Source organism: Camelus ferus, chromosome 7 (genome assembly GCF_009834535.1).
Source record: "Camelus ferus isolate YT-003-E chromosome 7, BCGSAC_Cfer_1.0, whole genome shotgun sequence".
In the NCBI taxonomy this organism is placed as follows: domain Eukaryota; kingdom Metazoa; phylum Chordata; class Mammalia; order Artiodactyla; family Camelidae; genus Camelus; species Camelus ferus.
In genome coordinates, this window is record NC_045702.1 from 41,640,150 (window position 1) to 41,663,397 (window position 23,248).

Below are 23,248 nucleotides of genomic sequence, written 5' to 3' on the forward strand. Positions count from 1 at the left end.
GCATAAAAATAGGAAACAGAGACTTAGTCCTGCCTTTCAAATCTCGCTGGCATCCCAGAAGATAAGAGAACTGATGAGTGAAAGGCTAGGGAAAGTTCTGTGGGCTGAGAAGCATTTTTATGAGTCAATATATTTTAAAGCTTATCTCCAAGAATAAAAACACAGTCACTTTCCTTGTAGAGATTTTTTTTTTTTGTCAAGCAAATATGGCAAAGCATAAAGGTTTGCTAAATATGGGTGTTGAGAGTATCCAGATATTTATCATTCTCTGTATTTTCTCTGTTGGAAGCATTCCATAATAAAAAATGCTGAAAGTATTAAAACTGCAGGAACAAGAAAACCAACCATAATACACATTTTGGGGGGTTGCTTAAAGGAGACTCAATTTGTCTATGCAATGTGAGACTTCGGATTTCAAGTTAGTTTGTTAATATTTTTCAAATCACACCTGATTTCAAAACATAGGTTACTTAGACGTTAAATTTGCTCACATTTTAACAAATGTTAATAGAAATCAACTCTCAGGAAATGTGAAGGCTCTCCAATATCAACATAGTGCTGACAATTCATCGTATTTAACAAGGTGTAACTGGAAATAGCCAAGTACTGACCTCCCCAGGACAAATGATCCTCTTGGGACGAGGGGCCTCTTGCTGTAACTGATACACTGCCAAACATAAAAAAAAAAGATAACCATCATTAAAAAACATCAGAACATACCAACATGCCTTCAAATAACTCTACCTAAGTACCTTTCAAGAACTGCTGATTTTTCAACCAAAACACAAAGGAGATACAGACACATTCTGAGACTGAATCAAGTCAGATCATTTATATGGAAATTAGTTACAATGAACAGTAAACTGGCAAAATTGATTTTTAAAAATTCTTATAGGGCCAATTTAGTTTCATAATTGTTACTGGCATTATTCATTTTATGGCTTTCTTGGAAGACTAGATACGACCAAAAATCTTCTGACAATTTTAAAGATGAAATTCTACTCGTGAGTATCTAAGTAGTAAGATCGTGTAACAGGATTCCTGAATATCAATGCTGACGTTTCTTGACAAAACCGGGAAAGACTGGCATTGGAAGAGGAGGGCCATTCTCTGAAATGTCACAGTTCTGGACAAAGACATAACTGATTCTGTGAGTGAATGAAACCTGAGTCATTTCTCTTTTCATGAGCTCCAGTTTTGCTCTGCCTAACACTATGGATTCCCATCAACTTGACTATTTCCCACCCATTGTCATTCCTTTTTCTTGGTCCCTTTAATATCTTAAATAACAGTAACTCTCTTATATCCTGTTTTAAAGGCAGACTCTCAGGCTTGGAGGGAAGCAGGTGACTCCACACAAAAATACAATTTATCAGACTAGCATTTGTGATTTTTCAGACTATAATGAGTGATTTTCTGTTGCTCAGCTAGTTTGGTTATTTCTCTTAGAGGAAAAGCTACCCTATGCATGGAACTTGGGGGGGGGATCCTACTTCCATGGAAATAGAGGTTGAAAACAAACCTACACGATGTTATCTTCAGACTCTTTAAGAGGGAATAATTAACATTAGAGAAATCTATGAATCATGCCATATAATACAGCTATGAAAAGTTCAAAATTTGATCTTATAAAATCTTTCTAGAAAATGTAATATGAAAAGCAAAAATTTCTGGCTTATTCTTAGGTCTACAAAATAAAAAAGAAATTTTAACTAATGGGCAGATGATCATGTGGAACCAGAGATGGAAATGATGGGATGTATTTTGTAACTCTGGCTCCCCAGTGCCTTCAGCTCAACATGGTTATTATCTTACCTAATTAAGGGTAGACGGCCCAGCTTTCTCACAGAGAAAAAACCATCTAACCCTCATAGAGATGTTTTAATGTGTTCCCTCTAAGCTTAGGTTGCCCACACTAATGATGATGGCTGTGTCGCTTAAGGACAGCTGCAGTCATGTCTGAGAGACAGATCAGAGAAGGCTTCCTGTCCAAGAGGAAACATGAGGAAGAAGTGGCCAAAGATAGAGAAATGGGTGTGGACATTCCACTGACTGTCACAGTGCACACACGCTCCTTCAATCATGAGTGAGGCTGCGTGGAAACCTTTATTCCTCTCGAATCAGCCCCAACACCAACAAACTGCTTTTCAGCAGGGTTTTGCTGTTAATAAGTGATGAGGGAACCATGGGGACATCTGCTAGAATGACAGAGTTTTAGAGCTAAGGGGAACTGCAGAACCCATATCCAGAGAACCTTGTCCTCTCATCTTCCCCTCATCAATGCCCTTTGAAGCCAGCAGTTAGTTATATGTTGGGGGCATGGCTGGAACAGCTTTGTGAACACCATTTTTACTGCATCCCTTGAAGATGGCAAAGGAAGTACATCTTTTACAAGAGAGAAGCATTTTGAATTCAGCACCCCTTTGCAATTCGTATCAGCAAATGTTTGAACATCTCCTATAGGACAGATCCCAAAGTTGGTATTATGTGGAGGCTTTGAGGATGAATGGAGAGGAAGGGAGAAAAGAAGGGAACTAGCATATCCAGTGCCCACCATGTGTCAGGAACAATATTTTATTGAATCTTCACAAGAGCTCAGAAAAAAGAACATTGTATCATTATCATTCTCATTTTTTTAGATGAGGAAACAAGTGCTGAGAAGTGAAACCTTTGCCCCTGAGCATCCAGCTAACATGTATCCTTTTGATTCTGAAGCCCTGGTTTATTTTCCATGCCCCAGGCCTTTGCACTTGCTGTTTCTGCCACCTGGATTGCTCTTTTTCAAGATGTCTATAAGGCTGCCTCCCCCTCTTCATTCAGGTCTTCCCTGACTTGCCTGACTTAGTATAAAATTCCATCCCATTGCTCTCCTCCCTTACACCATTTTACGTACTTTATAGCACTCATCACCATGAACACACCTTATTGGTTTATTTTGTGTGTCGTCTCCCTTGACTAAAGTATAAGTTCTTTGGGGGCAACGATTTGTTCTATCCACTGTGGGACACCCAGCACCTAGAACAGTGCTTGGCACATAGTAGATGCTTAATGCATATTGTATCAAATGACTCATGGGTCACAATCCATGCCTTCAGGGGGACTGATCATAAGAGGGAGATGCATGTGGAGAAATGAAACCAGGATGGGCCAAGCACTTTAATGAGGGGGAAAGGAGGGAGCAGTTCTTTTCACTTAGGTGATCGGGATGGCTTCCTGAGGGGAGAGGCTGGAGCTCTCCTGGAAGGGTCAGTGGGGTTTCAGCAGGTAGAGAAAAGAGAGGTAGGTACAGATGGAGGAAAAAGTCCTGGGAATGATGTGCTGATTGGTCAGTGAAAGTCCAGTGTGGCTGTTGCACCAGGGTGGGCAGATGTGGGAGGAGGACACATGGGACTGAACTTGAAGGCCATGCTAAGCAGCTGGATGATCTTGTCTGTAATGGGGAGGCTGTGACATGCTTTGAGCAGGATAGTGACATAATCTGGTCCGTTTCAGAATAATGACAACAAGGATAAGACTATTCGGAATAATGGAAGCTGCCATTACCTGGACACCTACTGTGTGCCAGACACCTTATCTACATTTCCTCACTGAATCACTGTAATAAACCTCCACGGTAACTGTTATTCCCCTCCCAGTGATAAAGTAGTGGAGATGCCAAGCTTTGAAGAAGCTCAAGGTCACACAGATAAAATGATGAAATCAAGATTTAAAGCCTGTTTTCCAGATCCCAAGATCTATATTTTTCAGCCTTTCCAGTGGTTCCCCAAAGCAGATGGTAATGAGGTCCTAAGTGGGGCTGCCTGCATCAGAATTTCTGAGGAGCTGTTATAAAATACAGATTCCCAGACACCATCATCATCCCTGGCAAGGCTCACTCTGCCAGCCTGGCAAGAGTCCCCCAAATCTATTCTCTTAAAAGTTCCTTGGGAGAGTCCAGTGCATGGCCAGGAGTGGGGACCACTGACCTTTGCTCCCCTTGGAGGCAGGGAAGCAGAAGAGAACAGTATTTTAGTTGTACACAAAGGAGATCCTGAAAGTGATTTAAGACAACACTGGTGGAAACGCAGAGGAGAAGGTGAGCTGATTGCGGAAGGGGATTGACAGGGCTTGATTACAAACTGAATGGAGGAAAGGGCCTTGAATACTGAGACACTGAGATGCCACTGACAATCAGAGAGGTTACAGGAGAAGGAAGGTAATGGAGAGTTCCTCTCCTGTGTCAACCGGCTAAAGCTCGCAGCTGTATCCTCTAGGGAGTAAAGGGAAACGAGGCCATTCACCAGTCCTACCACCGGGAATTAATAGTCTGATCCAGGAGCAACTTTGAAGGAGTCCCTGCAAAGGCAAGCCAGGGGTGCCACCTCTCCTTGCTGGCCCCAGGGCAGCACACATCATTAATCAATCACTATCTCTCAGTGAGCAGGTCTAAGATCTGCAAGATCTGCTTGGTGCTGTTTCAAGCAACAGAATTTGACAAAGCCTGTTTGCCATCTGGGTTGTAATTCTCCATAAAGATAATGAGATGGCCACCAACTGCAATGGCAGCTGTAGAAAAAATGGGAACTTAGGCCCTATCTCAGCTTCAGGCGAGGACCCCCAGTCCCTTATTTTCAAGGTTGGCCAAAACAAAACAAACATCCATTAAAAGAAAGTCTCTGAGGCTCATTTAATATAACTGAAACATGTCACATAATCTGAAAATGTCATTTCTTGAATTTTCTTTGTTCAGCAAACACATGCCACAAGCAAAGTGCAATAATGGGTCACTTCTTGGGTGGTTCTGTGGGCTAAGGGGTGAGGTGATAGAATTTGCTTCTACAGCAATGTTCTAAATATGTACGTCCCAGGCAGTCCTCAGCCCCAGGACCTTACAGCACATGAGAGAATTCTTAGCACTAGAATAAGCTTTTTGTCTGGGGGTGGGCGGGGAAGGGGTGGTCACTAGGTAATGGGGAGGTTGAGAAAGGGCTCGCTGCTCCCCAAGAAACCTGAAGCAGGTTGAGAAACCCAGAGCTCACTGAGAGAATGTTTCACTTTTGCTTCAATAAGAAAACTCGACTCATCCTCTGGTAACAGAATCAACCCACTGGCCCTGGACGCTGAGTGAAAGCCTGTGGCCTGAGTGATGGTGAAGCCCAGTCCAGACCCATCGGCTCCTAAGAGGCCTGCAGGGATGTCCTCTAACAGCCACTGGTCTCTTAAGAGGGCCAGTGGACCCAGAGCCCAACCTGGCCACTTGGCTGTGACCCTGAGCCAGTACCACCCTGTCTTCCCAGCTTTCATGGACAGAAACTCACGGGTATGAGTATGAAACAGCAGGGGCTTTTGACATCCTCTCGGTCCAAAGCCACCTCCAGCCTGCTGTGTGCAGGCCTCGTCTTGCTAACAGAAAGTCCAGTCTTAATGGGGATGGAGTTCTCTCGTCCCACGGCACGGTGAAAAGCCCGAGGATGAGGGTGCGTAGACTTGAACCAGGGGGATCTCAGGCTTAAGTGTGATTAGATTCACCTGTGGGGTGTGATAAATTGCAGATAATCCCACTCTTCTGATTCACAAATCTGGGATCCGGCAGAGGAACAGTCATTGTAACTATTCCCCTCAGGTGATTCTGATACAGGGGGGTCTGTGGATCAGAATTTTAAGGTTCTAAACTTTTCTTTACAATAACAGACACACGCTGTGACTGCTTGACCTGCTGCCCACCTTGGAGAGCGGCTGGCCGCAGCATCTGTCACCTAACAGGCAATTGGCCTCTTAAAAATGAAGTCTTTCAGAGTATACCCATGGTGACTGGCTTTTAAATTTGTCTGTTTAGGGCATACAGTTCATACAGTTCTGGCTTAAGCTTTAGACTCTTTAGACTCTACTTGATTTTTAAAATAAACTTGAAAATAGCTTTTTTTTTTTTTTTAAAGAACAGAAACTGAATCTCTCTCAGTGACTTCATCAGTGTTTTTGGATTTGGACTTGAATATTAAGGACTAGAGGTAGATATAGGATATTTGGGGACAAGACTATTTTTCTGGGAACAGCCCAGGAAGTGACAGCATTCACTTCTAAGAAAGAAAAAGAAAGGGGAGCAGAGAAAGCAGGAGCTTAAGGAGCCTCGTGTGGCATCATTGTTCTTTGAGTCAAGACCCAGTCTTATCCATCCTTGTGGCCCCACAGCTCTAAGCACACTGGCCGGCCTAACACAAAGACTTAATATGAATTTCTGGAATGAATGAATGAATGACTTAATGAATGAGCTATACACTTTATATAAAATTTTGAGAGAGCTGATGTCTAAGGTTCCTTATTTGTCTACATTTCTAAATGAGACATTTGTTGATTGACTTCTAGGCATCTGCTTCTTTCTTCCCCATTTCAACTGTACTCCAAAGTTTCCAGTCTCGGGGATTACTCAGGAGTGATCCCTCTCGAGATCCGGTGGTAGACCCTGATTGGTTTAGGGCAGTTAGCATATCTCAACTCTCTGGTCACAGTGATGGAGTCAGGGATGGGGACTCAGGTCAAATAGGGCTGAGACTCCATCCTAAGACTTTTGCTGGGAGTAGACTGTCTGTCTGTCTTTGGCTCTTCAATGAGGATGTGGCAGCCCTGGTGCTGTGGGTAGCTCTCTGGAGACTACAGGGCAAAGGCCTACTAGTAGTGGAGACGAACCTAGGAAAGTAGAGCCAAGAAAGGAGGAGGTATACACTGGGTTCTGGTAACGCCATTTGAGTTGCTGGACCTAGTCATGCCTGAAGCCAGTGCCTCTGGACTTTTTGCTTATGTCAATGGATGCGATTGGTGGAATATTCTGTTACTTGCACCTAAAAGCATCACAATTGGCATTAAAGCTTAAAAATAGCTTCATAAAGAGGATCATTATGAAGTAGACTAATTTTCTTTTAGGAATAATGTTGTAATTGGGACTAAGGCTTCATAATAAGAATCCGATATCAAATAAGTCAATATTATGGTCAACAATAGGTGACGGATGAAAGCAAAAACATACCTATATACTTTAATCATCATTGTAAATAATCAATTTTTAAACCAAGTCCTATAATATGGCAAAATGAACTGTATCTAGTAAACATATGAGAAATTTCAAAGTACCAAGTAACTGCTAGAGTTAAAAAATTAAGTGTGTGATGGAAAAGTATGGATTCCATAGATACGGTGAGTCTGACATCAACGTCTAAAATTCATCTCTCGAAAGATAGTTTGAAAGCATTTCAAAGGGAAAGACTGGGTGATTCCTGAGGTTCAGAATGGGTTCAGCAATGGGTTATTTAAAACAAAACAAATTTCATATTCTGATATTCTGATAGGTTTGTTGGACTTTCAGACAAGGAAAATGCTATTGTTCTAGCATATTTAGCTATTGAAATGTATCTCACGAAGTTCCACAAGGCTCTCAGATTCCTTCTCCTATTTATCCTTCAAGACTCATGTGCACTTTAAGCCCCTCTATAAAGTCTTCTCTAATTCCAGGAGGCAGAGGAGCAGTATATTGTCGCTTCAGTCCATTTGCATGTTGACTGGTTTACATCTGTCTTCCTTACTAGACAGTAAATTAGAGGAAGGTAAGGACTACATTTTAGCTGTTGCTGATTCCTAATGCTCATCCTCTGACATAAACTTGGGAATAAGATGAAGTAGCATGAGCTTGATAGTAATGTCGTTAGATGAGTTTATACGTAGTCCAACACCCAAACTCAAAGAGTTAATGGATCCAGGGCAACCAAAGGAGAGTTCTTTGTTGGTAGTACCCTGCAGGCCTTTGATCAGTGTGGTTTTGATGCTGTGAATAGCCCTGCTGATGGCCCAGTCCCCGCCGTTGTGGAGTTTGTATCACTAGAGACTCTCAAATAGAATCTGGATGACTATTAGTTGGGTATAATAAAGAGGAACTTCATACATGCCATTAGGTTTGTATTAAATGGCCGCAAACATCCCTTCGACACCTAGAGTCTTATGATTCCAGAGCAAATTAAAAACACACGCAAAAATCAAACTTAAAATCAATCTACTCGGGTAAAATTGGTATGGTGAACATGTAATCAACAACACCTTTTCTGGCTTCCTTAGGACGTAAAAGTGTTTTTAAGAGATACATTGGGTGGCCCAAGGTCTCTTGTCAAAAAGTGAAATGAATTTGAGCCAGTGCTATCTTTCGCTTCAGTAAAGCTCTCTGCGGTGGCATTCACTCAACAAATATTTATTGGGTAGTTAATGTATGCAAGGCTGTGTGCAAGGCAGTGTGCAAGGAGCAGTAAGTCATGGGGCTCCCAACACCTCTCACTACAGATATTCTGTTGATTTACTGTCGGAGCACTTCACACTCCATTAGGAAACAAACAAACAAAAACATCCAATTACTAAGTCATTAGCACTGCCTTTTAAAATAGAAGATCAGAATGCAGAGCATCAGATTGGAAGGGCCCTTAGAGACCCAGCACAACCCCTTTATTTCACAGATGGAAGAACAGACTCATGTGATAAAGAACGAGGTGCCTCTGTATATGCTGACACGGGAAGATAAAAACAAGATACTTGTGAAGTGAAACAAGCAAGTTGAAGGACACCGGGTACAGCATAAGCCCATTTGTATGAAAGGGAACAACAACAAAATGCCTTAATATTAGGCATGTGCATTTTAAACACTCAGAAGGATGCTTTCCAAAATTGACAGGGGTCAACCACTGGGAAAGTGGAGTGGAAGATGGCGTGGGGACTGGTCTGTGGATTGTAGGAAATTTTTACTCTCAGCTTTATGTATTTCTCTAATGTTTGTCTCTTATGTAGTTTTGTGTTGCTTTTGTAACAAACACATGCATACATAGGTATATGCATATGTGTGTCTGTGTATGTATATGCTTATTTATATACTTATGTATACAATTTTAAATAGAAAGAAAAATATCTTGGAAACTTGCAGGTTGTGGGTCAGGCTTGCTTCTTGGTTCTACTCTGATTGCCACTCCAATGCTTCTCCTAAAATCTTTGCCAAGTTACTGAACCTCCCTGAGCTATGGTTTCCTTGTATGTGAAATGGGGATAATAATGGTACCTGTACCTTAAGGCTGCAGTGCGATTTGAGAGTTCAGGCAGAGCTAGGGCAGGGGCTGGCCCAGGGCAGGTCTCAATGTGCAATAGAAACAATAGAACATCCATAATTGAGAAATAACTGCTCTTCTTATTGCTGTCTAGAAGCAGAGCCTGAACGGGAGCCTGTGCCCTGGCTCTCAGCACAGTGGGCTCCCCTCCCCCCATACTCCTCCCCTCTCCTGCTGGAGAACTACTCAAGCAGGTGGATGACACCAAGAAAGGAGAAAATGAGCTTGAGGTGATGACAACGGCCTGCCTTCACGAGGGAAGACGATGGCTTGATGACTGATGATAAGACAATGATCTCTGTTTCTACGGAGTCACCCTTAGTGACCAAACATTATTCTTCGCTGTTAACTTTTTTTGTGGTAAATGTCATATGATATTACAGCTTTAGGATGAATGGCCAAGAACATAATTCATGGATGTCAACACACTCACCCCTGCTGACCAGCTGTGGAAAGAAAGGAAAGAAAAGAGAAAGAAAGAAAAGAAAAGAGAAAGAAAAGAGAAGCCCCAAAGAAAGAGTCAGAAGGTACATCTTTCTTTTTCTAAGCATTCCTAAGTGGGTCATAGGCAGCCAGCTCTCAGAGGTCCAGTCCTCTCTGACCAATATCTCTCCTTAGTAGAAAAAGAAAGATTTGGGTTTGCAATGCTGTGATGTGGGAGTTTGCATGCACTAAATCAACGGCAAGAATTGTTCAAAGGACAAGCCTGCTAAAGACTTCTGAGGAGATCCTCATTTCAGATACTCACAGTACGATTTCCATATTGGAGGCTGGTACTCTTCAGCATCTAGAATAAAAAGAAAGAAATCAATCGGTCAGCCTGAACGTCAAACTGTTGACACGAGCCTTCTCTGGAGGAACAACAGGCTGTCAGCAGCCCTTGCATTCCGGTCCCAGGGGGACTCTCTGCTCATTTACGGGACAGTTCCGGGCATGAGGGAGGAAGCGTGCACCGCAACCCTTGTGGAGCCAGCACCACTTTCTTCAGGTCGCTTACCACGACAGAATCAATTGCTTAACCATTTTCATAGGGCCCAGTAAATCAAAACAGATTTTTTAAAGCAATTAACTTGATTGTAACCTCCAGTAATCCTTTCAAACAGTATTTACTTAACGTGGCATAATAAACATATAATTCACCTCACAGATTCCAATCAGACCTTTAGTCCCTTTATTAAGACTTGAGGGCAAGACACAGTGGCAAGTCTGTAATGTTAAATCTGGGAAGTTGTACAACTCAACCAACTGAACTCCTAAAATACCAAGTCTGACAGCAGAGACACTGATGATTCAATTGGAATCACATTATCTCCTTGAATTTACTCCAGTGTGTGCCTTAGGAAATTTCCAGAAAACCTCTCAGCAATCAGAAGTGTCAGAGTGAAAGAGTTACAACAAAATGGAGAGGACGGAATTGTTATTCATCAATCTAGAAAGCAGACAATGGGGGAAAATCTGCTTGTTCAGTCAACTCAACAATCCCAACGCTGACAGCTGAATTTATAATCCTGACGGAGTTATCAGAGCCCTCCTGAGCTCATAGCTAAGGTCTTCGTAAGACAGACTCCAGCTTAAACAGCCAGAGGGAAAAATCCTTCTCCCCAAATCACAGAATGTTGAGCTGGGGAAGCCTTAAAAGTTCTCTAATTTAGCCCCTTTCGGTAAGGAAACTGTTCTGTCATTCTGCACGCCCACGGCATCACACAGCCGTCTCATGTGGCCCTTGTCCTTGTGCCACTGTCATAGATTACTTGCAAAGGAAGTACTTTGAGTACTACATGCAAAGGAACAGAATTTTTCTAATCTCACGCAGTAAGGTAGTTTGAGAATTTCTCCCCTCCTGAGAAACAAATATGCTTCTTATAAATAAAAACTAACTCAAGAGTGGTGAACTTCCCCAAATCTTACTCAGTGATGGTTGTGTAGCTTAAATTAAATTCTTCCACAATTAATGACTTGCTCTGTGGGGCCCACCCGATCCCAGAGGCAACTACATGCCTCCTGAGATAGTTTCATACAAATAAATCTATATTGTTGGGCTTGCATTGTCAGGGTCTATGGATAATCAGCCACACAGGCACACACACAAATACAGCGTGTGAATAGTGGTCTATGTTGTTATGCAAACTTAGTTTGCTGAAGAAAAGTAAAACTCTTAATACTTTTCTCAAAGTAGATAACGTAATAATGAGCTTTTAACCTAAACCGGTAATTGATTTCATCCTATATGTGACAGAAACCAATTTTAATGGGTTAATATGAGTGTTTGTGCATAAAGAACATTCAAATAAAATAAATCATGTTGCTGAGTTTACAATGAAATTCCAGAACCATCCATACAATGCCACCTCACCAGAAAAGCCAGGTCCTGTATGTTAAAGCATTGATGGTGCCCTCCAAAATATTTTTCAAAGATAAAAATCAACACACACACAGACACACACAGACACACACACACACAGAGAGACAGAAATGTGAATCCCTGAGATTGTATCTACCCAAAGCTGTCTTGTTATTTTGGATGAGATTTACATCACCATAAGGTGAATACAACCCCCAGATGAGGTGGTCAAGAACATTCAGACCCTAGTGTAGCTTTCTACATATTGAGGGAAGCTCATCCCCCAAAATAAGCAGTCTCCTTTAGGCAGGTTTTTAAACACAGTTCAGACGCTCGATCTGCATGTCCTAAGGCCTTCGGACCGAAAGTCAGAAGTTAGGATTAGATGACCTCTCACTGTCCATTTGAGTCTTGTTCTGTGGAAAGCCTAGAATTTCATTTCGTCTGAAATACTGGCTTCTAACCTTTAAATTTTCACTGAGGCTTTCCTGCACACAGACAATGCAAACCTTTCTGGTTGCTCGCTGTTGGCAACATCACACAGAGGTGAGGAGAGCCGTCCGTGGAGACTGGAGATCATCCTGCTTCCTTGCTTAAAGTTCTCCAATGTCTCCCATTTGCATTTGGAATAAAACAGAAACATTTACGATTGACTTCTTAGCTTGTTATTACTGGGCTCATCCCACTAATAGCCAAACTCCACATAAGCAGGGAATTTTGCTTCGTTCACTTGGGCCACATCAGCCCTTAGAAGGGTGTCGGGCATACAACAGACATTCAAAAAGCATACATTAAATAAATGAATGAACTCTCAGGGTTCAAATCTTACTCTGACAACTACTGGCTGAATAACTTGAAGCAGGTTACTCGACTTCTTTTAAAAGCCTCCCAATATGCATCTTTATAAGACAGAAAAATAAATGTACCTACTTTATAACTAATCTCTTAGGGTGATTGTGAGAATTAAATGAGATAATGTGTATAAAGTTCTTGGGACAGCACCTGGCAAACAGCATGAGCCCCATGAAGGCCCACTAATGTCATTGTGTTGCTGTCACAACATCACCCTGTCCCGGTCCTTCCCAGGTGAGCTCAGGCTCTTGTCTTCTCTCCCGTGGCCACAGCCAATGACTGTCTCTACTCTTGCCCCCAGATCTGGAGCCTGTAATTAAATTCCAGTGCTGTTGTCATGGAAGGTTTTTCTTTCTCATAAAAGAATTCAAAGTGAGAGGCCATTTGCCATGCTTCAGTGGAACAACTATAATTACCTTGGTCTCAGAGACTCGTTTCACAAGCCACAAAAGTGCACTGTTAGGAGGCCCTGGTCAAGCAACAAGGCACAAAATATTTTTAATATGTTGAAACAAATCTTTAGCTGCCTCCAGCACTGCCCCACCAACATCACATTTGCCCCAGTTTCACATAATATTTTTCAAAATCTACTTTACTCTTGGATAGCCAGACACTTTTTTTTTTTTTAACCTGGAACAGGCTTTCTAGGTCATTTAGTTCACCATCTTCATTTGGCAAATGAGAAAAATGAAATGCGGAATGACGAAGCGGCCTTCTCAAGGTCATAAGACAAGTGAGAGGCAGAGGTGGAATTACAGCAGGGGCTGTGCCCTCCAGCTTGACACAGCATCATCCTTGCCAGGCGGTCCACCCTGCTTTACACAGACTGACATCAAGACAAAAATTATTATATAACAGACCCGTTACTGCAATTTTTGTGAAGCTTGGAAGAAGAAAATAAAATAGAGAAAAGAAAGAAAATTAGTGGTATGAAAACTGACATCAAGTCAAATGGTAGGACAGTATTCCATCAATACATACGCTTCATCTAACAGTTAAAGTCCAGGAGATGCCACGTATAGGAAGTACTGACAACATAAGACATTATACTTTGAGGAGGGGTATATTATATTGTTAAGTATTTTAGAGAAATGGGTATAATGCAGAAGGAAGGAGGAGGAAGTAGAACAGAATAAATTCCACATTCTAAGAAACAAATACTATCATTGAACCCAGAAGACAGTTATACGTATTTTTTGAAAGGAATAATAAATTATGAGTGTCAAAGTGGCTTAGAAAATACATTGCTTAAAAATACTGACTCACATGTAACTGAACTTTAAAAAACGTGTAAGTTCTTTGACTCAGCAATTCTATTCATGGGAGTCAACCTAAGGTAGTAACTGAACATGAGTACAAAGACAAATATTTGAATAAGGTGTTCATTTGCGCTTTGTGTGTAACAGTTAATATAAAAGACCAGAAATAAGGGAGTGGTTCAGTAAGTTACCGTATACTATAGCCATGAAAATGATGGTGTGGGTCAGAGCTCCTGGTCCAGAGCATGACCTCTAGAGCTAGACCACCTAGGTTCAAAACCTAGCTCTGTCACTTACTAGCTGTGTGAAGTTAGGCAAGTTATCTGATCTCTCTGTGCCTCAGTTTTTCAATCTATAAAATGGAAATAATAATATTACCCAACATATAGCATGTTGTAAAGATAGGATAGCTTAATATGCATTAAATACTCAGTCTGGTGTCTGGCATGTAGTAAACTCCGTATTTGCTGTTACTATTATCTTTCCTTAATGACACAGAAAAATATTTATGCTACATTAAGTATTAAACAAATCAGGTTACAAAACAATTTAATAAGTATGATCCCATTTTAAGGAAAAGATAAATATTTATATTCATAGAAATGATCTACAAGGCTATAAATCCAATTAACAGTTGTTACACTTGGTAGTGAAAATATAGGTGATTTCTAATTTTCTCTTCTTTTGTTCAACTGCATTTCCTAATTTTCTGTTCCTGCTGCTTGTATAAAAATTAAAATGAATGAGAAATAAATTCATAAGAGTGCTAGGTAGTTTCTCTCTATTTTTTTTAAACATACTGTCTAAATAAATCACCACCTTGAAAATAAAGCAGAAATAAAAAGACTCAACAAAAATAATTCCTACAGTAACGCATGCAATACATATAGATTAGTCTAGGAAGAACTAAGAGTGAAGATAAAAGAAAGGAGACTAGGGCTTCTGTAGGAAAAGGCTATGCCCAGTTCCCTCAGTCTTCTTAAAAATTCTGTGAAATAAATGTTAATGAGCAACTCTGAGCAGGCTGGGAAGCAGGTATCTCTGCTTATTAAAGAGAGAGGAGAAAGAGAAAAAAGACACAGATGCCTAGAAAATGATCAAAACCTTACAAAAATAGATAATAAGACCACGACAGTGAAATAATTTATAAAGAATCTGAACATATTAAACAAAAAGAAAAGAATAAAAAAAAAAGAAAAGCTGGTTTAGAAGACCTGGAGGTACAGCTGAAACTTGGAAGCAATCTTGAGAAAATCTTACATGCTAAAGTAAGTAAATCCTGCAAAGACAGTGCTGCCATTCAGAACCACGGGAAGAAGAGGAAGAATTCTGGGATCAGCACATGGAAATCTCTTCCACGTCAGAGACCCAAAGAGAGGGCAACAGGGGTGATCAAGAGCACGTGTCATAAAAAGTCATCTTCCTAGATCAAAAGCATGACAAAAATTATTTAATCTCTGTTGTTTTCACTAAATTTACAATACACACAATGTTGAAAAACAGAAAAAGCCCAACAATTAAAAAAGTATCTCTTGTAAGTTCCTAACCTCAAAAAAACCCACCATGAATAGATAGAGTGAATCTTTCCAGATTTTTTCTTGTAAATGGCTAGAATAAACATTTATAAAAATGGTCTCATATCATATATAGTGTTCTGTGATTTGCTCTTGAACTTAATGATCTTTCCTTGGGACTTTTTCCATGTCAGTACATACAGACCTGTGGGTCTTTTTTTGAACTGTAGCTTGGTCTTGCATGGTATCTGTATACCAAAGTGCATTCAATTCATTTATGTAATCATTTCCAACTGATGGACACTGAAGTTATTTTCAATTTGTTAAAAACAATGCTTCAATGATATGTTCTATGTGTAGTTTAGATTCTGGGAAACTGAACTGCTGGGTGAAGAGAGGGTCTGCATATTTTTTATTTTCAGAGCTATTGTGAAAATGGCCTTCAGAAAGGTGTATCAATTGGAACTCTCAGCAGTGTGTGCAAGAATGCCTGTTTCCCCATGTCCTCACCCACACTGGCTATTATCAATATACATTTTAATTTTTGATGCCTTTAAGACTCAATTAGAAAAATAAATGGATGAAACTAAGTATATGCGTTTGCAGGGAAGCAAATGGCGGCACAGAACGTTCTGCTCCTGGAAATGACTCTGTGGAAACATATGGTCATGGAGGTGAAAACAGGCTAATCCCACATGTTTTGGTGGCTGCAGCTGGAAGGCTATATTCTTCCAAGCATTTTCAGATCCAGAAATCTGTTCATTTGATGGAATCACCTGAGAAGCAAATGTAAAGGAATTTGGGGACTGATTAATGAAGGAAAATTAGAGAACGCCATGTGCTACACTTGGGTAAGTGACAATCAAAGAGGAAATACCTGTAAACATCAAGGAGGCCAGATGCCTTCGCCCGGCTCAGTGGAGGATGACTACACTAACAGAGAAACTCATGCAGGGGCTCTGGAAAATCAGTGGAGTGAAAAAGTTCAAGAATGATCTACCAAGGAAGTTGGCGATGATTCAGCCTTAAGAGTATTTCAGACAAAGCTGCCTGTATTGCATCAAGGGGGTCATTTGGAAAATAGAGGGTGGAAGGATTGCGTCCCTCCCTCTGCCATCGCGTCTCCTGGAAAACCCAGGTCTCTGCCATCACTTTTGATTTATTGATGCACACATTTGCAAATGGGCTGCAGTTCATGGGCTTTTTCCAGGGAAGTTGGGTGGAAACAGGCTTTTCAGTCAGCCGTGGGACAGCCTCACAATGAGATGACAGTTCAGAATTTGTTGGGTGATTAGCTTAATGGACCCAGAATGGGTTTGGGATCCAAAGGAAAGCAAATGACGACCACACGAAGAGTGTGTGATGTTTGTGCTCACGCAGCAATCTGTCTTTGCACGCGTACAGTATGCCCAAGCTCGGGGCTTCAGAAGTGTGTGAGGAGCCACCACATGCAGCCTGCGGCTGTGGTCTTATCAGGCCACTCCAGCCAAGTGGTGCCACGCCTGAGCCGTGAGATGACCCGGAGACCATCCTGACTGCCGAGAAACACTGAGATGTGAAGGCTGTTACAGAGCTCTCCTGCTGTCACACTGGCTGAAGAATACAGGAATGTGTTCTAATGCTTGTCACCCATACAGGTCCCCTGCATTCCCCTGAGAAATTAGACATCCACGTATTCTCTTTGGAAACTGCTGCTTGGGTAAGGAATGAAGGCCTGGTTTGCATCTGTCAGTTTCATTTCACAGATTTTTTTTGTAGCTGATTTAGTTCTATTTGAGGAGACTAGTTAATAAGACATAGTCCAGAAATTATTGATGGGCCCCCAGGCTGGGCCCCAAGGCCAAGGCTAAGCTGAGATTTTCTGAAGATGATGAAGGCATCCACAGAGGGCCTTGGGCTGGAGTTTGTGGTCACTAGAGGGCACTGGGGCCACATGGAACTTCCGTCTGGGCCACTTATTCTGTATGCAGAGGCGGGATGAGATTCTTCTGTCCAACAGGTATTTATTGAATAAATACAACGAGGCAGGCCTGGGAATGCTTCAGTGAACAAGGCAGGTAAAGCTTCATGCACTGCGTGATCTGGCCCCTGGCCACCTCTCCCTGGTCATCTCATTGAGTCTCCTCTCTTGCCCACTATGCCTCGGCCACTCTGGCCTTTCTTTCCATCAGGACCATTCCAGTCTTAGAGATGTTACATGGACTCTCCCCTCTGCTTTCCACATGGCTGGCTTCATTATCATCTGGATCCCAGCTTAAATGCGCTGGCTTCTCAGAGACATCGTCCTGGACCACCCAATCTAAAGCCTGTCTCTCGGATACCTTTTAAAATTCCTTGCAGAGCCTTTTCATTATCAGATTTTTAAAATTATGTCCTTATATATTTCTTTGTTTATATTTTGTCTCCCCAGGCTAGACAGCACTTATGAGAGCAAGAACCTCATCTATCTTCTCTGATGTCTGGGTCACCCGGAGCCTCTCGAGTACCTTTGATGAATTAGAAAAAGAACCCCTTTTCAGGCAGGTGCATGGCTTGGCCACTGGACAGCACCTGTGTGTGAAGAAGATGCTTCCACTGGGAGACACAGCCCTGAGTCAGAGCACAGGCCTGGTGAGGGGAGTCCAGGCTTGGTTCAGCCCCGACTCATCCCCTCGGCCGGGCACAAACAGCATGGCTGGCCCTGACTACTGTCTCCCAGGATATAGTAGGTGTTCAATAAGAGTTGGCCAAGTGCAAGACTTCTTCACGACTCAAAACAGGCATTCCTGTTGAGGGACACAAACAAATGAGGAGGCAAGTGAACAGCAAGAGGATGTCCAAGAGGAGTATGTAAGAGGAATATCTACCAGAACTTCTCAACCTTCAGGAGGCTGAGTGGGGCCTGTGCCAGTCAGGCCCTTCCCCAGGCCTTGGCCAGTTACCTCTGGCATTAATCAGCTCTGTCCAGGGCTCCTTCAAGAATTATCCCATAAAAATGGAGTCTAACAGCAAGGCCTAGGGTCCCCAAAGACTAAGAGAAGCATAAGTAACTTCTAGAATCATTGCACATTAAGCCTAGTCAAAGAGGCACTCTGTTACCCAGATATCTACTACAGAAGCCCACAGCAAGGAGTGCCTTTGTGGACAAATGGGCTCATGGATCATGACTAGTGGGCCAGGGTGTAGCCAGTCAGGACCAGAAGCAAGACAGAACATGGCACTGAGAGCCGGAAGTGGCTCAGCCTGCTGGCTGAAACAGAGACTACGGGTGTGTGTGTGCGTGCGTGTGTGAATGCGTGTGTGTGTGTAGGTTTCAGAGTGGCTAGGAATTAAATTGGAGAGGCAAGTAAGGGCCAGATAATTAAGGGGTTTTAAAACCATGCTGAAGGCTTACCTTTTTCTAGAAGGAAGGGGAAGGGGGCATGTAAGCAAGGAGGATGCAGTGTCCAATTTGTATGTTAGAAAGACCATTCCAGTTGCAGTATGGAATCGGTACTGGAGGAAGAGAAGATGGGAGGGAGGGAAGATAAGGGGGTTGGAGGGATATAACAGGGTGGTGACCAATCGGGGAGCTGACTAGGCAGGTGACACTAGTGGTCTGAACTTGAATGGTGGCAGTGGAGATGGAGAAAATGGGATGGGTTTGGAAAATGTTGAGAAAATAGAATCTACAGGACTTGGTGGTAAACTGGATATAAACAGAGGAGGAGAGGAGGAAAAATGACTTCTGGCTTGGGTGGAAGAAGATGGATGGCTTTTGGCACGAGCAACTGGGTGGATCGTGATGCCACTCACAGAAACAGGGTGGACCAGAGGAGAAGCAGGTTTGGCAGATGGTGATGCGCTCGGCTTTTCCCTGTTGGAAGGAGATGTCTATGGGACAGCCAAGTGAACATATCTAAGAGGGCTGGAATTCAGAAGAGAGATCTGGGTGGGAGATCTAGAACTGGAGGCCCCAACATACAGATGCCGACTGCAGCCACTATAGCAGATGGCACAACATAGGATGGGTGTTTGGAGGAAGGAAAGGAGGCCTTCGACAGAACCCCTGAGGAGCATCAACATTTAAGGGATGAGAAGAAGAGGAGAGTAAGTAAAGACCAGAGAGATAAGAGAGAAACCGTGAGATGGGGGACATGAAAGGTGAGACAAGAAAGATTTTAAAAGGGAGAAGTGGTCAACTGTATCAGAAGCTACTCAAACGAGATAAGCATGAGGAGGAACGACTGCTTCAGCAACAGGGGCTTTGGGATGACTCTGCAGTGGGGTGTGGGCAGAAGCCACAGCTACGTAAGATGAAGGGTGAATGGAAGCTGGGAAAACAGAACTTGTGAGTATAAACAACCCTCTTGGGAGGTGCGGCAGTGACACGGAAGCGGACATCTCCTTCCAATAAAGGGGGACGAGGATCAAGATGTAGGAGCTCTACTTTGGATGCCATTGTCATTACCTCTTGCCAAACCACTCGCCCATGTCCCTGCTCTCCCTTTCCCTCAGGACCTTCTCCCTACTTCTGGGGCCTAAGTTTCTACAAGTGCAGGTTCCTCCCAGTGTGAAGGAGCAGCTTTCCTAGTGGATAATTTCTTCCTTTATCAATCACACACTTCTCCCTCTGCTATTTCTTTAGAGGCAACACCATACCCACTACTGCCATTCAGCCTGGAAGCCTCTCTTGTCTCCCCTGCCAACCCCCCCAGCCCCCCCCACCCCCCAATATTCTCCCTTCCAGCATTTGCCTGCCTCTTTATAAATTCTTTTCATCAGAGGAATGTTTTCCTGGCTTTCCTCCAGAAGCCCTTTTGGGCATTCATTTATTCATCTAACAAATATTTACCTAGAGCTTACAGCCTACTTGGCAGAAAATATTGCACTAGGCACTGGTGTAGATATAAAGGCAGGATGCAGACTCTGATCACAAGAAATCAGTCAGGAGATGAAATAAAGACATCAGCTCAGTCATTCACTCAACAAGCACTGCCTGCTGGGCATCCAGCTCCTGGCCACACGTGCACGTAATGAAAACATAAGGTAGAAAGTGCCATGTTATATAGCAAGGTTAGACAGAAAGGTGCTGTTAACATGGAGAGGAAGGAGAGTCTTGTACTCAGTTACTTCTTGATAATTACTCTTTCATTCATCTCTTTCCTGAAAGAGATGTCTTCTTCCTTGGAGAAGACAGTTTAGGTATATCTCCAGCCAGCTTTCTACTCTTGCCATTTAGAAAAGGCATTTTCTTCCCCTATGATAATAATATCTTTCTGTGTGTCTTGAGCTTACGGTGGGTATTTGTATCTCTTCAGATATATGGTGGTAGTGGCAGTGACAGACGAAATGCTCCTGAAAGCAGCTCATAAATCATAGCCCTGCCACGGGAAAGAAAGATTTTTTTTTGCCCATATTACATTGAGAGTCAAGTAGAGGAAGTCTAAATGCAGAGATAGAAGAGGAAGTGAGGTCTTCCACCAAGAGTGGAAAGGAATTTTAAGTGCACGGTAGATTCTAGATTCTGGGGTAGGTCCCTTATATGCATTACCTCTAATCTTTACGATTTTCCTGAATCATCTCTCCACACATTCACCCATCTCTCCACTTATCCACTTATCCACCTATCCACCCACCCAACCATCCACCTTTCGGCAAATAATGACGTGCTAAATAGCATGACAAAGATATAACCATGAGCAAGGCAAACCCAGTATCTGCTTTCAAAGTGCCTTCAGTCCAGCAATAAAGGCAAACAAACATTTAAAAAGTCATTACAATAAACTCTGGAAACTGTTATGACAGACAAAGTTCACGGGTACTATGAAAGCATATAGCGGGGCTCCTGTAAGGTATTTTTATCTCCTAGCAATAAGGAAGCTGAAGCTCAAAGAGACTAAATCATTTGCCCCAGATCACACAGTGGAAAAGAAGAATTCAAATCCAGGTCTGTCTTGCTTCAGAGCCAATTGATTTTTCTCCCCATGGCCCTAGTCCCATAGGAGAATCAGCAATGCAGAAGCTAAAATTTCAGCTCTACCTATTTCTCTTCTGCTTCAGTGATATCACATGGCTTGAACATTGTGGCAAGCAGGACCAGAGAAGCAGGAAAACTTAGGACCGTATTCAATTTTCTGCCATTTCTTTTTGAATAAAAAAAGTGAACTCTTACTGACTGAAATCCCCTCCCTCTCTCTTTTCTCCTCCCCTCCCCTCCTCCCTCCCTCCAGTCTCCCTCCCCGAGTCCGTCCCTGTTCTTCTTCCTCCCTCTATGTATCGGACTCTACATGTGACTCTCCCCCAAGTTCATTATCAACAGAAATATTCAGCCCATGGCCGGGCCTGGCTTATCAACAACCAGACTGGCAACAAATGGGCCCTCTGATTTAGCACAGCCATTCCTCACAGCTGGTCCAGTTCATAGAGTCGGCACGGTTAAGAGTTGTGGAGATTTGATACCGAGGAAAGACCTGTCAGCAGCTGCTCACTCTGGCCAGTCTGCCAGGTCATGGTTGGTGTCAAAGGCTGAAAACAGAACCAGCCACAGCGGAACATGCCCTTCAGAGGGCCGCTGGCTATGCTCCTGCCTGTGAAGGAGAGAACTAGCCCGGAAAATGGAAAATTTAGAGAATTCTTGCAATGGGCATTTCAAGCAAGGGCAGAGAACTGTGCTCTCGTCAGTGACCCTGGGAGTTTCTAGCCCCGGCTCCACTCAGTTTACTAGGCCAACCCTGACCCAGATGGGCCTGTTTTCTCATCCATAAAGACAGGGATTGGGCTGGATGCCCTCTGAGAGCTCTCCCGGCGGGCAGCTCCCGAACTCCTTAAATTATCAGTGCAGCAGAGCAGCTGCAACCTTCCCACTGCCGCGTTCTCTGCTCAGAGCTACTCTGTGTGACCTGGAGGTGAAAAGGCAGAAGGCCGATGCCAGCAGTCCTGGTGAAGCCATCCTTCCTCAGCTGATGGAACAGGTGACCCCCTTACCTGCCACGGAATAACTGACTTGCCTCATAGATGCAGTGAGAATTAGTCAAAGTGAGTATGCGTGTTATGTCCAAATACACTCCACTCCTGGCCTGTGAAGCACACCCAGTAAGTGAACTCCTGGCCTCTATCTGGGCCTACGTGGAGTCCAGGGGAGAGGGAAGCCATTTATCTCCTAGCTTGTGCCAGTCCTTGGGAGTGGGGCCCTGGCAGTCCAGCTCTGCCGCCCCTGGGGGACAGGTAAGCCTGCTTAATTCTGGGATTCGATAGTATGCAAGTCCACCTCACTGACCACTCTCCTGCCTGCCCTTAGTGATACGGGTGACATTTTAGCCTATGCCTGCTTTACTTTGTTTGATTTCTGTTCATGTTTAGAACAGGACTTCTAACTATTGGGGTGGGGGGAGTTCTAAGCAATCCCTAGCAGAAGGCAGCTTCCATTTTCCCAATGGGTAGGTCCTCCACAAAAAGACTGTGAATATATAAACTTTCAGAGATAATGAAATTATCAAGTATCTACTCATACTATTTAATTCTTTAATTCAGTTATACATATGTAATAGAACCACGTGTAAAATAATACACAAATTTAGAGATAGTGCTTTCATTAACTCATATTTCATAGGACAACTTAATGTAAATTCTGTATGTATCTCTTTGGCACTTTTGTGTCATCGAAGACATTTTTTTCTCAAAGCACATCATACTTCTTCCTTATACTTTTCAGAGTAAAAAACTTAAAGGTCCATGTGCAATGGTGCCACTGGACATCCTCCCTGGCCCCAGCCATGGAATCACATCACATGAGGGCAGCTGGCAGTTCACTCATCCTGTGGGTGGTCTCCACAACATTACCAGTGGTTACATTGCTTTTTCAAATGATCTTCAAAAAATTCGTTTATGGAAAACCTTGATGATGCTAAAAGGAATGAGGTGGCTGATACAGAAAGCTCTCCAAGATGTTAAATTTTAAAAGCAAGGTACAGCCAGCCCAGTGTTTGCAGAGCACAAAACAGCTCTGGAAGAAACTGCCAAGCTTCAACATATGTCTGAGGAGGAGGAGACCTGGGGACGGCGGGTCAGGAGAGGCTGGGAGACTAGGTTTTCACTGTACACCCTTTTATATCATTTGAAATAAAAAGAAAAAGAAAAAATATTTTAAAAGGTTGTTTACAATTACATTTAACACTCGTAATTGTGACTATATCTGAATTAAATTTCTTAGCCTCC

At 42.8% G+C, this 23,248-nt stretch overlaps 1 protein-coding gene across 1 annotated transcript in view; it reads right to left on the reverse strand.

Annotated features, from left to right (window-relative positions):
• The window catches only part of CHN2 (chimerin 2), a 268,972-nt gene that overhangs the window by 123,916 nt on the left and 121,808 nt on the right, over positions 1–23,248 (reverse strand). Inside the window, exons 2-3 of the mRNA XM_032483801.1 lie at positions 9,856–9,894; positions 612–667 (exon numbers count right to left, since the gene is read on the reverse strand). Of these exons, the coding sequence (XP_032339692.1) occupies positions 612–667; positions 9,856–9,894 (95 nt within the window). The remainder of the gene's footprint in view (positions 1–611; positions 668–9,855; positions 9,895–23,248) is intronic.